Here is a 25,286-nt window from a genome sequence, read left to right on the forward strand (position 1 = left end):
GGGGTGGAGGGAACCCATGGTTCATTTTAGAGTTTCAAATCCAAAACAAAATAAAAACCTCTCCATTTTCAAAGTAAGTTCATAAGCACATGTTTTCCCCTTGTTTTCTTTTGAGGAGAGTTGTAAATCCAGAGATTTTCACACTGTAAAGCTGCAGGCACCTCAGTTGGGGTGAGTGTGTGAGTGTTCACGTGCCTCTGCCAGAAGGCATTAGCAGCCAAGGGACAGAATGCAAAGGCTGGGAAAAGTTGGGGCTTCAGCAAGAGCCTTTTCAGAGCTGATCCCAGCCCATTTGCCCTTTTCCCTTGGCAGTTTATCTCAGCCACATTGATGTGAATGTTGGCTAAAAGGTAGCCCTCACTCTGTAGGGGACAGGGGACATGAGGAAACGGGGACAATCAATATCCCCCCACCACCACCCCAGCCTGGGGCTCCTCCTATCCACCTGGCCATGTTGCTCCTCCCTGGCTGAGTGAGAGTTTTGAAGTCAGACCTGGATTTGTATTCTGTGTCTTCCGCTATCAGCTGCCTTGTTTGGAAGCAGTAAAATTTAAGTTCCTTTCTCCTTCCTTCCTTCCTCCATCTCTCCCTCCCTCCCTCCCTCCCTCCCTTCCTTCCTTCCTTCCTTCCTTCCTTCCTTCCTTCCTTCCTTCCTTCCTTCCTTCCTTCCTTCCTTCCTTCCTTCCTTCCTTCCACAGGGTCTTGCTATGTTGCTCAGACTGGCCTCGAACTTATGGGCTCAGTGGATCCTCTTTTTCTCAGCATCCCGACAATATTTAATTTGGCATATTTTATCTCTACATCACAAGCTTTGGGGTTGGTTTTCTATTCTAAAATAAATGTTCCTTTTACTTACACACTCTTTCAATATAAGTTCTTGCCCTGTCAAATGCTTTGATAATTTTTATATTTGTCATGCTTTATCAAATTACTCTTTAGAAAGGTTATGCTAATACTATTTAGGCTCCTAGCAATGGATAAATATGTCTGAAGTGGTAATGGACTTCATATTTGTTTTTTTCCTAATGTAAATGAAGTATCATGTAGTTGTTTTAAATCTAATTTTAAAATGATAATGTGTAAGAACAGTTTCCTCTTTTTTAAGATTGAACTTTTCTCTCTCCTTCTGTGTGAATTAGCAAACTATGGTCTGTGGGCCAGATCTCGCCAACTGATTGTTTCTAGAAATAAAGTTGTACTGGAACACAACTATGCTCATTTGTTGGCATATTGTCTAAGGCTGTTTCTTTGCACTACAGTGGCAGTGTTGAGCATTTGGAACAGAACAAAGACTAAAATATTTGCTATAGGGTCCTTAACAGAAAAACATTTGCCACTCTTATCTCATCTCTTATCTCTTATTCACTCCTGCTTTACCACATTTTATTCTCTAGCAATGTCAAAGTATTTGTTCCCCTTGTATACTTCATGCTTCTGCTCTTCTCTTTCTGAGATTTCCAGTCCCCACTCTGCCAGGTAGATTCATCCTTCCTTGAGAGTGCTCATGCTAAAGAGTCCCCTTTAATTCAGATTTACCATGTTACTTTTGTTAGAAGATAGTGACAGTAGGTGTGTGAGAAATTAAAAACAAACAAACAAATAAACCCAGTACCTGGGAAAGCACTTTGTAAAACTATAAGGCACTATATAAAAGTAATACCTTCTTCTAAAAATAATTCTAATAATACTTATTATATTTGGTAGCATCAGGGTCCACTTTTCTTTGTACTTTACTTTGAACTACTTATAAAGCACCCTGATTGATTCTTATGGAGTAAAGGTCCTGCCCTTTCTTATAATACTGCATTAAATACTATGGATACAGTGGAGTTCCTGGACTAATTATTTTGGCAGTTTTGGAAGTCAATTTGGATCAATTATATGAGTCTCATCAATTATTGAATAATCACTAAGGTGACTCAGAACATTAATCAACCAACCAAACAAGCAAATCCAACCTTCTGCATGATCCTTCTGTTTGACTCAGAGAACAAAGGTTGGAATACTAGAGGAAACAATATATGAAATCCTGAGAAAATATGCTAAACCAAGGAGCCATACTCTTCTTTGGTCGAAGGTAATTATGCAAAAATCAGACAAGATAATACCTTGGAAAAGAGTTTCATTTATTCAGAGGGAAAAAAGATATCCTAGGCTAAAACATATAATTCTGAAATGGTATGTGAAATTTTTGGGAGTTCAGCTCGCCCTTCCAAAGTGTCTTCTGTATCACTGATCTGTACTATCACCTATCCTAACCGTAGCTTCTTAGTAATGGGTCTGAATTCCTTTCTCTAGTGGCTCCCCTGTTTCTGTGGAAATCAAAATTATCTCAGAAAATATTATAAAAAAAACTGAAATACAATGTTGTATTATCTTCATACACAATTTGTTACTTTAAACAGTGATCTCTGGGGAGACCCAGGAAGGAGCATAGAGAATTCCATTTGCCTTGTGAAAAGTTAAATGTGTGTGTCGAAAGCAAAAGGCTCAGGTTCATATTACACAGAGTGAGGAAGGGTCGGTTATGAATGTTCATCGTCCCAGACACAAAAGCTTTTAGTTCTAACTGCATTTCTGTAGAGGAGGGCCCTTCTCCTCCACCACTTCCATTAAGGAGCAACTACTTATTTTAGTGGTGCTTTTCTCTCAGGAAGTGCAATATGTAGTAAGAGCAGAAAAATAAGCAAAGGAGGAAATTTGATATTGATTTTCTTTTTCTTCTGTGAAATTACATGAAAGCTCAATGGTGTGTAGCAGTTACTCAGTCAATAAGCCTCCATTTGAGCCCACCTTGAAGTCCAATGCTCTCCCTATCCTTTCAAACTTCTTCTAGTGTTGTATTTGTTTGTTTTTAATTGTCTTTGGTGCTGAAATAACCATGAACCACAGTGAGGATTTTGCTAAAGGAAAAATTGTGAAGTATTCCCAGAAGACAAAGGTTGGCCCCTCTTTTTTGGTTAAAAAATCAACAATAACAAAAAAATCAAATCTGGTTGTATACAAAGTATATTCACACCAATTTGTGTCTACATACATGTACTTTGGATAATAATGATCATCATGTTTCACCATCATTTCTAACCCCATGCCCCTTCCCTTCCCCTCCAACCCCTCTGCCCTATCTAGAGTTCGTCTATTCCTCCCATGCTCCCCCTCCCTATCCCACTATGAGTCAGCCTCCTTATATCAGAGAAAGCATTTGGCATTTAGAGATATGGAAAATTGTGCTCTACATTTGTAACAAGAATTGTAATGTATTCTGCTGTCATATATAAATAAAAATAAATAAAATCAAAAAAGTCTAATCTGAAAATCCAAGGAAAAAAATTAATGAGCAAAATGATTAGTAGGACTCCTTGTTGGAAAGCAGTTTTTCAATATTAGGGTATTGCTAGGTCTCCCTGAGTTTGAACTAACTGCAGATGAGACTAAGCACGGCATTTTCTCCTGTGGGGCCACGAGAAGGTCATTTATGGCAGCCCCACTGTTTATGTCTGCATACATGCTGGTCATAATAATGCTAGCGTTTCTTGAATGCTTACAGTGTGTAGGTGATAGGCTAAATATTTCTATGGTTTCTGTTCTATAGGGAAGCAATAAGTCGCCTGTGTGAAACTGTCCCTGGGACAAATGGAGCTGCTAAAAAGCGAAAGGTAAATATTGATGTGTTTTGTTTTACATTTCTCTAATTACAGCAAAGAAGGTATCAAAATTTTTATTAGTTCATTCCACCACGTGACCCAAGATCCAGTCTGGACTTATTCATTGGCACGATATAGAAGCTGCACCCAAAGTTGCTCTTGTCCCTCAGAATTTTCGAGCTCAGGGGACAGTGTCTGAAATGGTGACACCTTGCTTGGCAGAGTGGAGGAAGTGCCTGGGTTTCAGGGCAGAAACCCTGGTTCCCTGGCGGGTCTGCACTTGCCTTAGAGTATGATGTCTCTTCTCTCTGAGACACTGTGAAGTTAGGGAATTCAAACACATGACAGTTTGGGGCCTTCCAATTTCAATATTTTATACACATATGCATTTAAAAATGTTTTAGAATTTTATACTTCCTGGTAGAGATGAGTTAATAACACAGGGGTAGAAGGAGATTACCATGCTGAAAGAAAGCAAAAATTTTGATGTTAGACAGACCTGATTGAAATCCTGCCTGTACCACCCAAGAACTATATGATCTTGGACAAGTCATTTTCCTCTTGGATCCTTGGTTTTCTTATCTGTAAAATAAAAGAAAATAGTACTTTATAAGATCATGGAAACATTAAGTGAAGTGATACCTACAGAGTGTCCACCAGTGTCTGGCGTATATGAGACTTTCTATTTCTATATATTTTCTATTTCTATGTCTTTCTATTTCTAGTATAATTGCTATTAAGCTGTTAATCCTGAAATGCATAATTGCCTTGAAAAGTCTTAATTTAACAAAGAGGTGAAGTCTCTTTTTCAGATATGTATATGAATCATAGAATCGTGAACTGTTTAAGAGGAAAGGGATGTTTATTGATCTCATTTTGCCAATTGCTAAATTGAGTCTGAGAGAAGAGATGATCATTGGGACAATTATGGTCAGAGCCACCTCTCAAAGCCGGGTCTCCTGATTCCTAGCTGAGTGATTTATTTCTATATCACCCTGCCTTATTTTTTTGTTATCACTCTTCATCATTTTACATAGGGCTGAACCCAGAATCCCAGAGTGGCTCAAAGGAGCCATACATCATGGTAACCCCTGACAAATGGGCCCTGGAATTCTATAAAGGACTCCCTATTATTGGCTTCTTTGACAGAACCCCTTGCTCCAAAGTAGCCACTAGACTCTTCCTTCTCCTCATCTCTGCTTCAACTGGATGATCTCAATAAACAAGCTCATTCGTTTAAGATTTTCTTGTTTCAGGAGTACCCCCAAATAAAACAAACCTGGTTATTATCTCTCCAGAAAGTATACCTATAAAGAAAAATAAATTCTTGAGTTAATTCCCCTTGATAACTAGCATTCTTAATATATACAAGGGAGTCTTCCTGGAACTTCATTTTTGAAATGCTCTTCATTTCCAAAATTTTTACTGTGATAAAATACATATAACAAAATCTTTTCTCTTAACCATTTTAAGTGTATGGCTTAGTGGTATTGTTTTTCTAGTCTCCAGTTCTTTTCATCTCTGCTCTGATATTTATTACTTTCTTCCTTCTGCTGGCTCGGGGTTTAGTTTGTTCTTTTTTTCTAGTTCTTAAATTGTAAAGTTAGGTTTTTTTTTATTTGATATCTTTCTCCTCTTCCCCCTGCTCCTCCAATGTAAGGGTTTATAGCTTTAATTTTCCTCTTGGCACTGTTTTTGCTGTGTCCCTAGTTTTGCACGTATACTATGTTTTTACACTTTGTGAATCATCACAGAAAACATAAACAGGTGCTATTTCTTATCCTCATTTTACAGATAAGGAACCTGGGACTCAGAGAGGTTAAGTAACTTGCCCAATTAACCAGAGTTGCCAGATTAAGCCCAGGCAGACTGGATTCAGGATCCATGTTCTTAACCACTGTGTTCTCTGCCTCTCTGGCCTTGCATATCTCCCCAGGTTAGGGAGTCAAAAACTATTAAGGTCAACTAAATATGCTTAGGATCTGTTTTATTCCTTTAGGTCTGTGGAGTATTTCACCATAGGAAATTTGGAGGGCTGAGGTACTTATCCATTTGTTTGATATGATGAGTTTCTAAGTCTAAAAGTCAATGAATAACAAAAAAGTGTGTGTGTGTGTGTGGGGGGGTCCTGAGCGACTGTGATATGGAGTCAGTCTGGTGTCAATACCAATAAGTTAATTAGTTTATAGGTCTCCCTATCTTAGAAGTTTTCTCATTTATAAAATATGATAAGAATCACCCCTCCCAGCCAGCCTCCACTTTCTTTGTGAAAGTTGGGAAGTATCCTAGTCTCACTTTCTCAGCCTCTCCTTTTTGTTCCCTTCTCTTCCTACTCCCGCAGCTGCCTGTCCCTAGGCCAGGACCTGCACAATTTTCCCCCTCTTATCAAAGCAGAAACACTGTAGCAAAATTGCCAGAATTAATTTAAAACATGGTAGTCACAATCACTATAATCTGTTACCATTTCCCTGGGTACTGTGCCTTTCCATGAACTTTATTACTGAATTTGATTCTTCCAAGAATCCCATGGCTAGAGGTAGAAGGACAGAAGCAATGTTATTATTCCTGTTTTCTAAGTATAGAAACAAAGGTTCAGGGAGTTTCCTAAGGTCCCTCAGCTAGTTAGTAGCACCCTTAAGTTCCCTTAACTAGTTAATAGTTTCCTAAGGTCCCCTGGCTAGGTGAATCCAAGTTGCCCACCACCAGTCCTGTTTGTTTTCTATTCGGCTATATTTGCCTGAAACCTATGTGCTTTCTCTTCCATGGGTTATTGGAAAATTTCTAAATAATTTCTAGTAATAATAATAATAATTATTATTAAATTATTTATAAATAATTTCTAGTAATGGAATGAAATAATTTGACTCCTATACTCCTTTTTTTTTTTTTTTGTAATGCTAGGGGTGGAACCCAGGGCTTCATGTGCACTAGGCAAGTGCTATGCCACAGAGCTGTGTCCTCAGCTCTGTCTTCTATCCAATAAATACATTTGAGCATTTCTCTCAAGGTTAAGGTTATGGGAGGGCAAAATTAAGATAATATACATAAATGATTTTTGTAAATAACAAAGTACTTGTCGATTATGAGAGAGTACTATTATTATTTAATAAAAAAATTTTAACATCTAGCATGCAAAAGAAACTCAGAAGAAGCAAGGAAGTGGTCCACTCTCAAATATAATCACTTTGGGTAACAAAAACCCCAATATAATCACTTTGGATAACACAAAATCCCTGGATTTATGGCTTATCTTGCCAAGCACTATACAAAGAGCAAAGAAAGCAAACCAAGAGTCAACTTTATGATGGAAGGATACTTGTTTTTTGGGGTATCTTAGTTACACCGTCACCATATTTTAGAATGTACTTGGAATTGAAAATAAACATCAAATTTCAATGATGTATATTTAACAGTTTGGTGTGGTTTCATAAGGATTCAAATAAAAGTATATAAGAAAAACTATGAAGAAACCAAAGTATGTGTTAACTGATTGCTTCAAAGTATTGATCCAGCCTGGTGTGGTAGCACACACCTGTAATCCCAGTGGCTTGGGAGGTTAAAGCAGGAGGATCACGAGTTCAAAGCAAGTCTCAGCAACTCAACGAGACCCTGTCTCTAAATAAAATATGAAAAAGGGGCTGGAGATGTGGCTCAGTGGTCAAGTGCCCCTGATTTCAATCCTTGGTACCAAAAAAAAAAAAAAGTATTGATCCATATGTTGAGGCAATCACTCTTTTCTATCTTCAACTGGCCCACTTTCCAGCAGAGGATTTCAAAACTTAATTCAAGATTCCATCAGAGTATGTAAATCCTTCAAACTATCTTTGAGGATCTTGGAGTTGGAAGAACAATAGCAATAGCAATAATAGTGCTCATGTATGCAGCCAAGTACTATGCTAAATGCTCTCCATTTATTACCTATTTCAATCTACAACAGCTCTTATAAGGTGTAGCTTCTATTTTTTTTTCACTTTTTATACAAAAGGATATTGAGGCTTAAAAAGGGTATTTCTCCAAGGTCATACAGCATTTCTGGTCATAAATGGCACTTCTGCTTGAGAAAATTGGCCAACCCATCCCAAAGACATACCCTGTATTGGTACTTCTTTCTCTGCTTTATGACCACAGGGCCTAGTATAAGTTATAATGAAAAGTCATTTCATCTCATTTGATATGTGTAAAGTGAAATAGAGAGGAAAAATATGGGCTTTGACTCATTTTTAACATTTAAAAAACATTACCATTTATTCTATAACAAAATCCATAACTTACAATTTTGTTTTGTTATTTTTAAAGCCCCCAGTTAAATTCCTATCAACAGTTCTTGGCAAAAGTAACCTTCAGTTTTCGGGAATGAATATAAAACTGACCATCTCAACGTGCAGCCTCACACTGATGAATCTTGACAACCAACAGGTGAGACAATGAATATCATTTATAGTTTATATGTCATCTATTGTTTTGGAGAACTGGGGGTAGAGGAAAATAAAGTGTCCAACAGAGTATGCCTATCATTTAATGAGGCATAAAGGAAAAAAATCTGCCCAAGATTTATGTATATTTATATATGATAATAATTAGAATAATAGTATTACTAAGCCATCATTTAGGCATTTAACTGCCTACATACTTGCTATTCTCTAATCAGCTTTGTATAAAAAGCTAAGGTTCAAAGAACACAGTAAATACCATTTATTAACTAATATCCTTCATTTGGTCATTGATTATTCTCCACCAGCTCTCCCTAAAGGGAAAGCATTTCCATTATCAGAATTAATGAAGTATGTATTGGACTGGGGTGCAGATAACAGACCAAGGAGAGGGGTGATGTCAGGGTTAATGTTGTAGCTAACAGAAATTTAAGCAAAAGACATTTTCTTTCAACTCCTGTGGTTGAAAGCTTTCTACAATGTTATTGTGTGAACTTATTTTCTCTCTTGATGATTTATGATACTACAGTAGCCCGAGTTTTCATTATGAATCTCATTTCTCATAGAACAGCTTTGCTGAAGCAAATATAAAAGATATATCGGTATGGCTAATTATGTACCTTCACTAGGATATTCTTTTTGACTTGGTTTTAATTTTTAAGCTAAATTACTTGTAACAGGTTGTTTATATGTTTTGGTATTTGATTTTTCTCCGATATCTAGTATATAGTACACAGTTCAAGGTTCTTAATATTTAAGGTTTTACTCTATGGAGTGCTCAAGGATTTGTGGAAGGCTTAATGTGCACGGTAATGATAAAACACTAAGTTTAAGATTATGTGGGGGTGAAATGATGGCTTTTCCATTTATTAGCAAGTCATCCTTCCATTGTGAGCTTCAGTTTTCCTCACCAGTGAACTGCAGAGCACAGTATGTATCATAGAGAATATATGTGTGTGTGTGTGTGTGTGTGCGTGTGTGTGTGTGTGTGTGTATATATATATATATTTATTTATTTAAGCAAAATGATGGAAAATTTCTAAGTAATTTCTAATTATAATATTATCATTATTAAATTATTTATATATAAATCCATATATACATATATAAAAATCCATATATATATATATATATTATATATATATATACAATTCTGGAGTATATTTCTGGGTATTTAGATAGGACTTTGAGATGTGTATCCTGGTTTTTTTTCCAAATGTGTCTAAAATTAATTCATAACTTTGCCTTTACATAATTCTATCCTATTAATAATAAATTCTAATTCTATTCTATTCATAACTACCAGTCATAATTATGGTCAGATATTAATTCCCAAGTAAGGTGAAGAAGGAGGAAGGAAATTGGGAAATCTTTCTGAGATATCTGGGAGAGAGGTGAAGAGAACAGAAAATGAGGTTACAGGACTATCATAGGGTTTCTGAGAGGATGAATTTAACAATATCTCACAGGGCTAGAGGATTAAATGAGGTAATGAATGTAAACATTTAGTACAGTGCCAGTCACACGGTATCTAGTATTGTTATTTACTCATTCCTTCTCAGAGACTTTTTTCATATATATACTAAGTACTTACTGGGAAAAGCATAATACACAAAATCATAAATTTGTCAGTAATTTATAAGTACATGTTTTTGAGGGCTGTTTTATTTTCTAAACTAAAAAATGGAATAAAATGCATTGCTGATGCATTAATATAAAATATCTTAGAGGAAAATACTTGATATGAAATAATTCAAAATAGATTCCCATCTAGTTGGTTTTTGACTGATTGTCCAAGAGAGGTGATACCACTGGTATAATGATAGCATAACATTTTGTCCTGTACCAACCTGGAAGATGCAAAGCATCTGGGTGGAAGATGAAACATTCATTAAGTCATTCATATGCTTTGACCTCAAGAGTTCTGTGGCTATAAAATTTAGTTTTAGTTTTCACCCTTGTACATGATAACAATAGAGGCTCAATGCTTTTGGTCATGATATGAATTTAGAAGCTCTTGAATTACCTCAGAATTTTGTAAGGTAGGAAGAGCAGGAAAAGCTGGAAATATCATGGTGACAGCCTATGTGCAGAATTGAATGATTAGTTTTTAGAAATGTCCCTTTGAATAGTGCTTGAAAGGAATTGAATTTATGTAGAATTATTGTTCATGTGATGGGCATAGTTTATTTTCAGCCTCTACTTCTCCTTTACTATCTTATTCAATTCACAGCAGTTAGAGGTGGCATAACTACATGCCCATCATTTTTTTTTCAGTCCAAACAAAGGTAGGAAGAATAGGCATGGGTAACTTCTACTACCAGTAACTATAGCAAGGATGTATCTCTGAGAATAGCTCACATATTTTCTATACTGGTAATAATAGCATTAAGTGGGTTTGTGTTCAGCCTGCTGCTGGAGTGGGGACCAAAGTTAGTATCTCAATGATCTCAGACTCAGGGGCTGATATTGAGTTATTCTGCAATGCTGGGAGATGACTAGTGGAAGAAGGTAGAGATGTACCAACATGAATGCTTCATTCAAGAAACTTTATGTATCTCATGGGAAGGGCAACTAAATGTTCAAGGAATGAAGGCAGTAAAGAAGAGAGACCTTATAAATGTAGCGTGAGAAAAGGATTTATTAATTAAATCTTTAAAGAAAGCTCTCCCTAGAAGTTCTAAGATAAATAAATAAAAAGAAATGCTAATGCCTCCCCACTCTTCTCAGCTTCTAAAGATACACTATGGAATAAAAACATAAAGAGGTTCAAGTTTATGGATATATGAATAGATGATAACACCTATTGTTTAGGTGGCTCCATTTGTCTTCAGTCACTGAGATCATTAAAAATATAAACATTTACTCCTAGAAGATGTTTCATAGTGCTTCAGAAGCAGAAAATAAAAAAGCATTAAACATGTAATGTTTAAACAACTACCATATTTGGGGGTGAGAAAATACATTTTGGAAAGGCAAGTTATATGAGTTTTATATATTCTTTGTTTTAAAATTTAAGCAACAGACTTTATTTTTTGTTTTTGTTTTTGGTACCAGGGGATTGCACCTTTGTACTCAACCACTGAGCCACATCCCCAGCCCTTTTATGAAAAAAATTTAGAGACAGGGTCTTCCTGAGTTGGTAAGTGCCTCACTATGTTGCTGAGGCTGGCTTTGAACTCTCAATCCTCCTGCCTTAGCCTCTTGAGCCGCTGGGATTACAGGCATGAGCCAACCACATCTGACAAGCAACAGTCTTTCTTGACATACTTTAATACAGTAGTTCTGCCTTATCTGTGGGGGATAGTTCCAGGCTCCCAGTGCATGCCTGAAACCCCAGTGCAAACCAAACCCTATATATACTGTTTTGTTCTTAAGGTAGATCATAGCAACCTCAGCATAGGATTTTTTCTTTCTTTATTAAGTCAAAGACTTTCAACTTTTCACTTAAAGGAAGCACTATATGAATTCTCTTTGGCATATCCAAATTGCCTATCTTACTACTATTTTGTTTGTGGCATTAAGTAAAAGAAGGATTATTTGCACCAAGATACCATGATAGTGGATTCACTGATAATGAAAGGGCTAAGTTACTGTGGGGCAGGTAATGTATACAATGTGGATATGCTGGGTAAAGGATGATTGAGGTCCTGTATGGGATCAAGCAGGATAGCATGAAATTTCATCATGCTAATCAGAATGGAGTGCAGTAAAATTTTGAATCACTTATTTCTAGAATTTTCCAGAAATTTTCAGACTGCAGTTGACCACAAGTAACGTAACTGAGGAAAGTGAAACTATAAATAAAGGAGACTATAATATTTTAGGACCTTAAACAAAAATGTGAGTCTCAGTAGTTCCCACTCCCACCAATTCTTGATTCATTTCTAAAACTGTCACTAACTCTAATAGCTATTAAATTGAGAAGAGTAATAAACAGATTTTTTTTAAAAAAGGTCATTGAGAAATAGATATATCATTTAGTCTCTACAAGAAGAAACAACTTCAAATACCTAGAGGGCAGCCAGGCAATGCAAACTGTCCGGGCACAAGAAAAAAAATAGGGTGCAAGCATAATGATAAATGGTGAGTGCTATTTGACACTATAATGGGGGAGATGACACTGGAGAACCTGGCAAACAGAACACCTTTCCTAAAGGTGAATCAGATGTGTTTTGCAACAGAGGACTATTTAAGGGCTGGCATATATCCCACTTTGGGGAAAATAAAAATTGAAAACCTGTATTTTTAGCTGCTATCTCCGAATTGAGATATTGGTCTTTCATTAAATTATTAGCATGAGCCAAACAAAATAGACCTGGGTGAGCCAATGTGGGACATCTGATGTAAGGAAACATAATACATATGGGGACACACATACACACAATCTGGAAAATAGACAACCCCAATCACACTCTGTATGTTTAAATTCCTTTAAATTCTCTAATCTCACCCCAAATCCCCTCCCCCTTGCAAAAATAAGAATACCCCAGAACTCCCTTCTTGTTTCCACTAAATGAAGATATATATATATATGTGTGTGTGTGTGTGTGTGTGTATAATATATATATACACATATATATACATATATATATGTTGTATGTGTATTTTATACATACATATAGATGTATTTAATCCTCACAATTTGTAAGGCACATCCAATTACTATTTTCAGTTTAGGACCCAACCAGAGAGATGAATTTACTGTTACTGAAGTAATTTAGTGGAGCCCAAATTTGAATCAGGCAGTCTGGTTCCATTTTGTGACCTTACCATTAAATACATTATATATATATATATATATATATATATATATATATATATATATATATATATATATATATATATATATATATAAATTAGAATATGTTAACTTTTTATTTTCAGTAAATATGAACAACTATTTCAGTGGTCTGAGCTTGTGTGTTACTGAGGAATGAAGCCAGGGGTACCTTACCAGAGCAACATCCCCAGTTGTATTTTTCATTTTGGGACAGTACTAGTTGCTGAGGCTAGTTTCTAATTTGGAATCCTTGGTCCTCAGTTTCCTGAAGTCACTGGGATTACAGGCCTGTGCTACTGTTCTTGGTTCTTTTTAAGAGCAACAAACCATCAGTTTCAGAGCCCAGGTCTTTCTCCCCAAGATGAACCTACAAATGCAACAGGAAGCCTGGTGCCCTGGCACATGTCCATAATCCCAGCAGCTCTGGGGGCTGAGACAGGAAGATTACGAGTTCAAAGCCAGGCTCAGCAGGTGCGAGGTGCCCAGCAACTCAGTGAGATCTTATCTAAAGATAAAATACAAAATAGGGCTTGGGATGTGGCTCAGTGGTTGAATGCCCCAGTTCAATCCCCAGAAACCACCCCCTTACCCCCCAAAAGCAACAGGGAATAGTTCCCTGCACCCCATCCCTTGCTCTGTACTCAGTCCCAGAAACAATTTCAACTTGTTTGTAGATTCTTTTTTGAGCCTTATTTATCGTGTTTACTGTATACTGGCATCCCTCCACTCCAAGTCCCAGACTCATCTGACTGTAGCTACAAGTTAGATGAGAAATTAATGGAAGACCCAAGGTATTGGGGAGGCAGTAGGATTAAGGACCAACATTTACCTCTTTTCTTTCCTCCATCTTTCCTTTCCCTTTCAACCAAGCCAATGTTTTGATCTTATTATCCTTATCAGTCCTCTATTTTATTGGACTTCCCCACACCAAAAGACAGGATGGCTATAAAGCAAGGATATGAGTGGTCCTATTACACTGAATCTGTATTTAACTGCCATCTGTGGAACCCTTTTATTGTTCATGGTAAGACCTGCTGGTATATTCATATTGCTTGGCATAGCCTTCTGACAATTTACTTGCATGGAACTTCTGGCTTTTGATAACCATGCAACATGCTCATTGATAGGACAGGTTTCCTCAGGTAGGCAAAATTTCATAGGTAGTAATTGTTTTATTTCCAGAAATTAATTTGTAAATTTGCAGATGGATAATTTCCTCTTAAAATACTGGCTGTTTAAACCACAAAGTGGGTGTAGTGATACATACAATAAAAAGTAGTGTACAAAGTACATATGCAATACTAACAGCCAAACAAAATACACAGAACAAGAAATTTTATTATCTCCAATGCTGGTACATAAGGAATAACAAGTTTAATTAGAGGAGGAGACAGAGGGAAACTTCAGATACTGAGGTGAATTTCTGAGCAGGTTTAAAACCTTCAAAGGTTGACAGCATAATTAATGTGCATACAGTCTTTTTAAAGTAGAGGGCTTTCTTTTCACTTGACAATTTTCACCAACAGTTGTTACAATACCAAGATCAACTAAAGTCTTTCACCTGTCAAGTTAAACGAAAATCAGCAAGCAAAACAAAACTTCCCTAGTATATAAGGGTATTAGAAATAATTTGTCTTTTTGGTACTTTCACATACATTTTAATGTCAAAATTTGAAACTTTGTAAAAAGACATTTTTACTTTAAAAGTCATGTCAATAGATTTTCCTGAATTAATAGATCACGGTTTTATAAATGATCAAAATACACGTACAAAATTTCAGATGCTCTTGGAAACACATTTTAAGATATAGCATATGTGATACATATATTTTAATTCACTTATCCTTTCGTAAATGAATACTCAATTCATCTTACACTCCAAATTTAGCCTTTGATAACCATGACTTGGCTAGATCACAAAGCAGAATTTTGAGTTTCTCAACAGGTTTTTCAGTCCAAATAACTTGTATGTTTTTTTGTTTTTCCCCTCTTAGAATTTGTATCAGTGGGCTCCTGTATTGGCAGTTTGTCTTGGTCATGATTCACTCTTGTAAAACCTTCTTTACAGACTAGATATCTTCCCCAGTGGAAGGAAAATAATCTTGATCAATAACAAAGTCAAAGCCATAGGTGTTTCAGGACATTCTTGGAAAACAGATTTCAACAGTCTTAAGACCCCTTTTCTTTCATGATGCTTTGTCTTTTCACAACTGTGCAATCACTGTCCTATTGTCCTGTATTCTGAAAAACAAAAACCAAATTTTTTTTTTCCCCGAATCAAGTTTTCATTGCCACAGAACGATTTGGAATGAACCCAAAGAACAGCGGAAAGTTGGGTCTCTCCTCAAGTAGTTTCCTCCTCTTATCTGCATTAAACTACTCTCTATCAATAATCTCATCACAACCGAGTTCTTCGGTTAGACGATTGACCACCATAAGTGAAAAAAGCTCTTCGATAAAAGCTAACTGATCAAACGGGGTCTTCTCATAATGCATCTGAAACCCGCCATCCAGGGCTGCCTCCCTTGCTCGGGATGTTCTCAGAAACATCTTGTTGGCTTCTTCAAGGGCGGCTGACACTCTGTAGCCCGCACCACTCAGCTGCTCCTCTTCGGGATAGTCGTAGTCGTCCTCCCAGTCATCAAATTCCTCGCCCTCATCCTCGCTCTCGAAGTCTGGGCCCGCGATCTGGCCCGGCTGTTCCCCGGGGTTGGGCCGGTTAGCCAGGCCGCGTTTCCCCTTTGGCGCCGCCATTGGCTGGGCCTCCTCCGCCTCCATTGGGCCTTCCTCCTCGAGCTGTGGCGGGGCCCCGTTGCGGGAGGGGCTCAGGGATGGCTCCCGGTTCCCGCTGCCTACCTCCATCTGCGGAAGGTCACCCTCGCCAGGCATCACATCCATCTGTAGGTCATTGCACTCTTCATACAGCTCGGACAGCTCTGCCATTTCCGACATTGTTGAAACTGCTCAGTCTCCTGCAAAGCGCTTTCGGCACAAGAAGAGATGCGCGGACGAGTGGTTGTGCGCGTGCGCAAACGCTGCGCGCTTGCGTAATCTCTTGCGCACGCGCGTTGTCCCGACGCCGAAGCAGGATCGGCGCGCGAGTGTGGTGGGGGACGGTGGCGTTCCTCGGGGAATGTCAGCTGGGTGGGTTTTGATTTGACAGTTTCAACTCTGCCTTGAGACTGTATCCAAGAGCATCACGTAGTACTTCAGCTTATGATGCTGTGAACTGTAAAATACGTGGCAGCACTTCAGACTCCCATCCCACTCCCTCCCTCTTCCTCCCCCGGCCGTGGCATCAAGCCTTTAGTTTACTTTTAATCCTTGCTCAAATGACTTGTGAATCCACGTCTCCAGGCCAGACAATATCCGCAACCACTGGGCAACATATTAACAAATGACCCAGGCTGCTTTTTAAATTTTGGTTATTTAAAAAAGTTAAATTCGCAAATAACGCTATTTTCTTTAAAAATTGTGAAGAAATGCTTGGTTCTATATCTTTTCCTAGGATCTGACTTTCCACGATTATCAATTTGGTGCTTATTTTTTAAGAACCCCCCTCCCCCCAACACACACTTATTTTGTATTTACATGAATCTCTATGTAACTTGTAGGAAAAAAAGGAGGTTTTGCGATTTTTTGTATGTATTTTAACCCGTCTTCCATTTAAAGGGAAAATAAGCCTCAAACAATGTAATAAAGATTTAACTTTTTGCTTTTTTTCTCATTTATGTAAATATACTGTAGTTGACCTTATCATGGACGGATAATTTGTGTGTTTGTTTTTTTTTATGTTATAAACAACGGATAAATGAACATCTACATGTGCCAATGTTTTTCTAGAATAAATACCTAGAAGTGGAAAGGTGGAATCGTAGGGTATGTATATGTCATTTTAAATATGTCAAATTGCTCTCTGAAGTTTCTCCACAAATTTAAGTTTAGCTAGCTTCGTTTGAGACTATCTACAGCCTTTGCACACTTGATATTGTTGGACTTCAAGATTTTATCAACTTAATGGTGGTATCTCGTCTTATTGTTCATGGCATTAGTTTACCTTGGAAGTTGGTTATTTTTCAGTATGATTCATCATTTGTATTCCTTCTGTGAATTAACTGGTCTTATTTGGGGTTTCTTTTATTTTCTTACTAAATTATGAGAATTCCTTATAAATTCAGCATGTGAATACTCTTTTTTCTTTTTAGAAGTACCTTCTGTGACTCGTTTGTCTTGTTTAAGGGTCTTGTATAAACAGTTTTAAATTTAATCTTTATGTAATCAAATTTAAGTTTTTTTCTTTTTCTTCCTGACTTTTATACGTCAGTAATGCGGTCTTGCTTTCTGATAAGGAAAATCTTGTTTTTGTTCTTTAAAAAATTGCCTTAGCTCTTCTTGCACATTTATTCTTCCTTTGAATATTAGAAGCAGCCTGAGTATGTCTTTTTATACTATATCTGCTATCTGATGAGGGAAATTTTGTGTACTTATTATTTTAAAATTGATTTAGCTGTTTTTCCACATTTATTCTTCCATATTAATTTAGAAGAGGCTTGAGAAGTTCTATTAATGACATTGGTAGCATTTTTATTAGAATTAGATGGAATTTATAGCTTAATTAAAGGGAAGAAAATTGACCTTTGTTATCTTTTCATCTATAAGGTGATATGTATCTTTCTACTTATTCGAATCTTATACTCTTAATAGAGTTTCTAAAAAGATTTACATGATTCTTATTAGTTTAATACTTAAGTATACCTTTTTAAAATGTTCCTCCCATTTTGCCCCCTGGATACAGTGTCTAATCAACTATTGTTGATACATGATAATGACAGTGATCTTTGTATATTGTATATTTCTGGAAGGAACTGAGATGGCTGATAAGAGAAATATTAATTTAGAATAAATATTTTATTTTACTGAAATATATAGAAAAGCAAATAAATAACGTATGTAATTTATCATAAAATGAACATATGTGTGTAATCACTACCCAGATCATTTGTACCATCACAGTAAAATCACTTTACCTCCTTTCCTGTGCTTCAGAAATAGCCACTGTCCTGACTGCAAACACAATAAGATAATTTTGCCTGGTTTTGAACTTAAATAAATTATATCATGCAGTATATATTCTTTGTGTTTGGCTTCTTTTGTTTAACAAACACATCATTGCTAAATAGTAGTCTGTTGTTTGAATATCATAGGGGTCATCATTGGAATTTTTTCCAGTTTTGAGTTATTATAAACAGGGAATTTATTATCTTTCTTGAGGTTATCTTTTGTTGTACATATTTACTCAATTGTGGGATATATGTGTAGGAGTAGAATTGATTGGTCATATATATGTAATTTTAATTGTGTCACTCAGTTCTGAAACAGGATTAGTCAATAGTGTATAGTTGGTATTTTAATGAAACTTTAAACCTGTATAACAAATAATCTCTGCAAATTGGTTATTTATTATACTATGATTGCCAAACCAGCTAACAAACTAGAATCTCAAGTAAAAGAGACAATCTTCTTGACTAATTAATACAGTTTACATTTTGAGTCTTACTTGACTTACTGGCAGTCTTAATGTTCTTAGTGCATATCCACTTGATGGTAAATGACTGAAACCAAATTCAAACTATGCAAAAAACAATAAATAGAAACAAAACTATAAATTAAAGGGAGAAAATATATTGGTTAAAGTGATGGAACAAATGTTTCCACCAGACTTTTTTCTATCTCTGATTTTCTCCAGATGGAAACTTTGGACTCCAGCAGACTTTTCCCATGTGGCAGCAAAAGATGATCCCCAGAAACTTTGGGCTTACACTGTCCTTAATGGCAGAGAGAGAGATGCATTTTCTCTTATCAGCCATCTCAGTTCCTTCCAGAAAACATTGATTGGTTTTGCTATATCTGATTGGATATACCTGAATCTTGTTCATCTAGGTAGGGAGGGGCAGTGATATGGGCATGTCAAAATCACCTGACTCTAATGGTTTGAATTAGATTATTTGGGAGAGGGGTTGTGTGGTTCAGTGGCAGAACATGTGTTTAGCATATGCAAGGTTTTGAGTTCAATTCCCAGTACCAAAAAGCAATAAAAAATGGATTATTATGGAATATGGTGGGGTGGTTTCCAAAGGAATGCTAAGAAGGTAAAAACAAAATGGATACATGTATGTCCATTACTGTTAGACCATACATAACTAGGAATAATAATTTATAGTATTATATTTGTTTGTTTATGTTTTTCAGATTATTGCAAATCATCATATGCAATCAATTTCATTTGCTTCTGGAGGGGATCCTGTAAGTATGGCTTCATAAGTTATTTTTATGAGTTAAAAAAACTTTCTTGTAAAATCTATCAGTCACTATATGTCTTTTCCAAATATCTTATTATATTTTGAATAGCTACATGTAACAAGTAATACAAATTTGGCTTGGGCAAAATATTTTCTGTTACAGAATATAAAAATATTTGGATTAGTAGATGAGCTAACAGTACTTCATTGTGTTATTAGCCATGAAGTTGTCATCTGGTAAGCTTCTTGTTGATAGCATCCAAGACTATGAAAAGCAAGTATGTCTATTTATGTTGTCAATTCGCTCTCAGAATTCTTCTCAACACAAAGTTCTAGGCAGGCTACTAATTAACTGGACTTGGTATATATGAAGCCTATTTGCCATCCTGGCCATCAACTAAGGCTTAATCTAGAATGGTTTTGCAAAAACCCATGGAGAAAAACCTTAGCTGGTCAGAGAACTTATAATTATGTTCTGTCAAGAAACCATGTGGGGCTGGGGATATAGCTCAGTTGGTAGAGTGTTTGCCTCACATGAACAAGGCCCTGAGTTCAATCCCTAGCACCACACACACACACACACACACACAAAAAAAAAAAAAAACACCAATGTGGGGCTCATTTCCTACAAATTATGCTTAATTCTCTCTCCAAGCCTACTTTGTGGATTGGAATGTCATTCCTTCACTCCCTCTTGCACTGTTACTGGACCTAGAGTCTTTGAATAGGGGCATTGAAGTTATGGAGTATGTGACTGAACAAGGAACAAATGTTTAAACTGAGAGAACAGAAGAATAAATTTGCTCCCCTGTGATATTATTGGCCATTTTCTTGTACCTGTAAACATTTGGAAGGTTAAAACAGGGCAAAGTATTACTTAAATAATGAACATTGATAACACCCAGAAAACTAATGGAGAACACAAATAGACAACAAATACTTTGCAGAGGAGATAATACATTCTGGGTGGGTAAGAATATAGTATTATTAAATATTATATCTTTGAGAAATGAGCCAATTAAATGCTCATTTTTATTTATCCATTCCATTCAGTTTCTTACCCCTCCCTTTTTATTTAAACCAGAGATTGAAGCCAAGGGCACTTAACCACTGAGCCATATCCCAAGCTCTTTTTATTTGTTTTGAGACAGTCTTGCTAAGTTGCTTTGGGCCTCGATAAGTTGCTGAGGCTGGGTTTGAACTGGTTATCCTCCTGCCTCAGCCTCCTGAGCTGCTGGGATTACACACAGGTGCCACCACACCTGGCTCAGTTTCTCGATTTTAACTGAGGAATAAAACTTAGAGTCATATATGATGAGCCATATAACCTGGAAACCCAAGATAGCTATGAAAGGGTAGTTAAAAAATAAAACAATACCTAAATCTGTCAGATGTTATCACTGCAATATTTTGAATTTGTTTAAACTCTGTGATAGATATGTAAAGTCTGGAAGTTACTGTAGGTAGATCATTGATTGATTTACTGGTTACTGAAGAATTTGAGCAGGTTCTTCCACTTCATTGTTTATGTAACGTTCTTTTGTGTAAAGTATATAGCTAAGTGCCATTTAAATTAATCCATTAAAAATATTCAGAATTACTTTTCTTCGCTTTGGCTACTAGTGACTCAAAAGTATTTAAGCATATAAACCAAGACAATCTGCCTTCGAATTTCTTTGAAGCATATAAAAGAAAAAAAGCCTTTATAAGATTATTATTTATTTGTTTATTATTTTTTAGATATGCAATTTTTCCTTTTAGGCTTCACTGCTTCCTTACTTTTGGGTGCATTCATTTTCAAATGACTATATTAATTCCATGATGATACCAAATATAAATGAACCAAATTTTAAGAGCTCCCCCCACCACCCTGCCAGACGTCATGGGTAGCTAATTATTAGCAAACAGAGGGCATGCAAGATGGCTGGTGCTTTACAGCTGCTATGTGAACCCAGAAGTAGCTCTGGACTTTGATTTACCCAGCCTTAATCTATCCTCAGGAGTGACATGAAGGGTGGTACAACAGAGATGGCTCAGTGAATCCAAACTGAAAACCACCAGCATGAGCTCCTTTCTTTTATTATAGCTTGGTCATCCATGAAGGAACTCATACTTTTCTTGTGTCTTGTGTTCTGTAAGTGTAATGTGAAAAATAACTATTAGTGTTTGGTCTAATATACCCTTTTCAAGTTTTAAGGGTTGCTATCATTTTAGGATTAGTGTGTAAACCCTCATTTATACTCAGGTGTGCCCTGCATGATTTCTGTTCTTGTTCTCCAGAATCTTAAGGCTTTTCATCTATTCTTTATGTGCCTTTGTTTTTTAGTTCTTTTTTTAAGTATATTTTTTAGTTATTTATGGATCTTAAATTTATTTATTTATTTATATGTGGTGCTGAGAATTAAACCCAGTGCCTTGCATATGCTGGGCAAGTGCTCTACCACTCAGCCACAACCCCAGCCCTTCTTTACTTCTTTAAATTCACCAAAGCACTGTCTGAACCAAAAACAAACAGCAAAAAATCTCTAGCACACTGTGAAAAAACATGTACCTGTTGAATTGAGTGGAATCCTTATGCTCTCTGTGGCTGTAGAGAAAGCTTATTGATTCAGATTTAAATAGTAATATGGATCCATCCTAAGCATCAGCACTAACAAACCCCCACTGAAGTTTTATCCTTATGTCTCGGAGACAGTGTGGTGTAGTGCTAGGTGTTGAAATCAGGTTACTTGATTTATTTAACCTAAGGTTCAGGGTCCTTGGCCGTAAGATTGGGAATGATCCCTATTGCCTCACAGTGTTGCAAAACTTCAGTCAAATGATATGTAAAATGCTAGCACAGTGCCTGGCACATAGTCACAAGGTAACTATTACTGACACATGTCCATAATTGTTTTAGGATTCTCAGAACTAACTGGGTCCAAGAGGTAGGAAGCTGAGTTATAAGTCCCTGTGGTCTAACATAGCCATTTTCTTTCTACCAGATTTTCTCCACATTTCAAAAATACTGAGTATTCTTCCTTGCCTGTGGCCTTTGTTCACTCTTATATTTTCTGTCCTCTAAAAAAAAAGTTTATTTTCCTTCTATCAGCTATGAATGGAAATGCTTCTAAGCCTTATGTGCTTTCTACATTTAAAAAATGCATTGCGAGTATGTCAAAAATTAAATACACCATTTTAAATACACCATTTTCTGTGCTATTTGTGTTATTCTTTTGAACATTCTTCAAATTCTCCTAGATGTTTGCTCACAGGATTTTAAAGTTATTAGAATGTTGAGGACTGTTTTGAAGATGAGGAAAACTGAGGTCTGGAGAGGTCCCATGACCTCTTTCCCATCAATTGCACCAGACAACATTGCTGGCATCATGCCACTTCTTCAACTTAATGAGAGGGTCTTCAGCAGTTTTTATTCTTCTAAGTTAATATAAAACAAAGCTCATATATACAACCTCATTTACTTAGAATATATTTCAAATCTTTTTTTTTCTTTTTGCATGAAAAATTTATTTAGGTGTATGTTATTTTTAAAAATAACCCAAGACGAGTTATGCTGACCCTGCTATCTACTTCCTGTATGAATCACTGTGAGTTATTAAGTGATTGTCCTTGAGGGTATTACAAACATGGATTTTTATTTCCTGCCAGTTGATTGCATCTTTCCTCTAGAGAGTCATACTTTTAATCTGCATTGTACGTATTTTTTCCCAAGAATAGAGATAACAAAAAGCATCTTTAATTATTAAAATCTTACCATTCATCAGGTTACTGTTTTCAGTAAAAGCTGGAATTGTGAAGTAGCTTTTTCTGTGTTTATTTTTACAGTTGGTAGCACATGTCTTTTTGAACTTAAGTTTTTCATGCGTTCTCTTTTTTTAAAAAAGATTTTTGTCTATGTATTGATCAAATAAATATATTGTATTTTTGTTTTATTATTCCTTAAGTTAGCTTGCACTGCATACATGCAAGCTAACAGACACAAAACTCAACATGTCTTTTAATCTGTTTATTTTCTGATGTACATCATATCTATTTGGACAACAGAGAAATCACAATGCTACATCCTCATTTATGACACCTTTGTGATTGAATAATTCCTAATATTTCAATTTTCAACATAGGAGTTATAGCACCCAGATATTTTCAATGAATATGTCCTAACATAGCACCTACCTGAATTCTGTTTTTTATTCTTAATGACATAATCTGCCTCTAAATTTTTAATCTTCAAATTCTTTCCCCAAGGGACAGAGAATATGGGCTCCATAATTGTTAAATTGTGTAGTATATATTGTAGTCCCTTCTGCAAAGCTTTTTTTCTTGAAATAAAAACATTCATATTTAAGTCCTTGCTTCAGTATCATGTCCTAAATGTATTCTTATCTTTTGATGGTACAATTCATTAACTTAAAATGTAATCCTTTTTTTTTTCACTGTTGAACTTTGAAGTTTAATGATGGGCCTTATTTAACCATAAACAATGAGCTAAAAGTTGAGTCCAGATGCAGTTATATCTAGATGTGCAGGCACTTCAAATATATGTATGCAGCATATCATTTAAATAAAGTAGAAAAACTGTCGTGGTGTTCTTCACATGATATAGAAGAGGACATACAATTTAATAGATTTTTTCTTTGAATATATTTTGTCCATTTTCTTCATGTAGTATATATATGTCAAATTGCTTATATTGTCCAATATTCTTTTCCTTTCCACATACAGTACAGGCCTAAAATCAATCTATAATCTATACAATAATAGGCTATTATATCTATTTTTCTCTAAAATAAAAAATTTATTTCTTAAAAAAATGTTTCCCATTAAAATGTAATCTTTTCCCCCCTTTTTTATAGGATACTACAGACTATGTTGCCTATGTAGCTAAAGACCCAGTTAATCAACGAGGTAAGGAAAGCATTTTCTAGATTTTGTTGAGAGCTGTTATATACCATCTTTAAAAAGTAAAAGGCAGTTATTTTTAATATGCAGAGTTATGAGTATCACTAGAGTGCTATATTGTATTTTAGAAATATTATGTATTTAAGTTGGAAATAAATAACTTTGCTAGCAAAGTAGAAAAAATATGTGGGTAGGATTTAAATCTTTGTCACTGAGAGATCCACAAACTAAAAATTTTAAGTATAACTAAAACCATAAACTATGTGTATACTCAAAAGGGAAGCTGTTTTGGTTATGATTGCATGAGCTGGATGCATGTTCCCAGTGGGCAAGTAAAATACACATAAGACCCAAGCCATTGAAGTTATCAGCCTGCATTGGCATTGATGTGTGTGTGTGTGTGTGTGTGTGTGTGTGTGTGTGTGTGTGTAAGTGCATGTGTGTATATGTGCATGTGTATTGAGCCTGTGTGCTTGCTATTCAGGAGTCTGGAATGTCACTTTTATTTTTCATAAAGAGACCTTTGACTGATAGTACCTCCTACTTCCAGTAGCACATCTTACTCTGGTGCATTATAACACTTTATTTCTCTTTTTTAACACCCATATTTTTATTATCTTATTTACTCATGACACTTGTTTATATGCTATGAGGCTAAAATTCCTATGAGGGCAGAAATCTATTTCTCTTACCCATTCCTATTCCCAAGTACTCATCACAATGCCTAGTACATAGGTGATGAACAAAAACTGTTTTGTTGATTGAGCAAATGGAAGAGTTGATTGGATCTCTCATCCTGGGACTTTAGCGAGGTTGCTTAAGAAACTCATTATCCAGCCATACTGTGGTTTAAGAGCCTGAAGTTCCTCATGTAGTTGGACATTGCTGGACAGATGTGGTTAGCATTGTTTCTCATTCCTAACTCTAGGACATTTAGCCTCCTCTTAGAGATGAGATTAGGTCAGTTCTCCTCCTTAATTAAAACTTATTAGTTAAGGAATCTTTGCCACCCCAGGAATGGAGTTTGCTCCAAACCACTTAGTAAGTGAATATGGAATAGGATTTGGAAATTTTTTAAAAGAGCTCTAAGTCACAGTGGTGGAAATACATATGGCATGCTAGGGGGCAAATGAGTAGAATATACTAAACTGCAGAATGTATGTGAAAGAAGAAAAAAAACAAAGTCTAAGAAGTATCCAGAGGGCATAAAGAAAAGAGCTAATATATAGGG

At 36.0% G+C, this 25,286-nt stretch overlaps 2 protein-coding genes across 3 annotated transcripts in view; one reads left to right on the forward strand and one right to left on the reverse strand.

Moving 5' to 3' along the window:
* Positions 1 to 25,286, forward strand: part of Shc4 (SHC adaptor protein 4) — a 128,971-nt gene that overhangs the window by 57,428 nt on the left and 46,257 nt on the right. For both annotated transcript variants that reach the window (XM_040274722.2, XM_005316542.3), the window contains exons 3-6: positions 3,593 to 3,656; positions 7,941 to 8,060; positions 19,107 to 19,160; positions 24,010 to 24,061. In XM_040274722.2, the coding sequence (XP_040130656.1) occupies positions 3,593 to 3,656; positions 7,941 to 8,060; positions 19,107 to 19,160; positions 24,010 to 24,061 (290 nt within the window). The remainder of the gene's footprint in view (positions 1 to 3,592; positions 3,657 to 7,940; positions 8,061 to 19,106; positions 19,161 to 24,009; positions 24,062 to 25,286) is intronic.
* Eid1 (EP300 interacting inhibitor of differentiation 1) lies at positions 14,176 to 15,891 on the reverse strand. The gene has a single exon (XM_005316541.5). The coding sequence runs from the start codon at positions 15,807 to 15,809 to the stop codon at positions 15,234 to 15,236; it is 576 nt and encodes a 191-aa protein (XP_005316598.1). The 5' UTR covers positions 15,810 to 15,891; the 3' UTR covers positions 14,176 to 15,233.

This window comes from Ictidomys tridecemlineatus, chromosome 5 (genome assembly GCF_052094955.1).
Source record: "Ictidomys tridecemlineatus isolate mIctTri1 chromosome 5, mIctTri1.hap1, whole genome shotgun sequence".
NCBI lineage: Eukaryota > Metazoa > Chordata > Mammalia > Rodentia > Sciuridae > Ictidomys > Ictidomys tridecemlineatus.

Coding starts and splice junctions, on each gene's coding strand:
- Eid1 (XM_005316541.5), bottom strand. CDS start 15,809: ATGTCGGAAATGGCAGAGCTGTCCGAGCTGTATGAAGAGTGCAATGAC.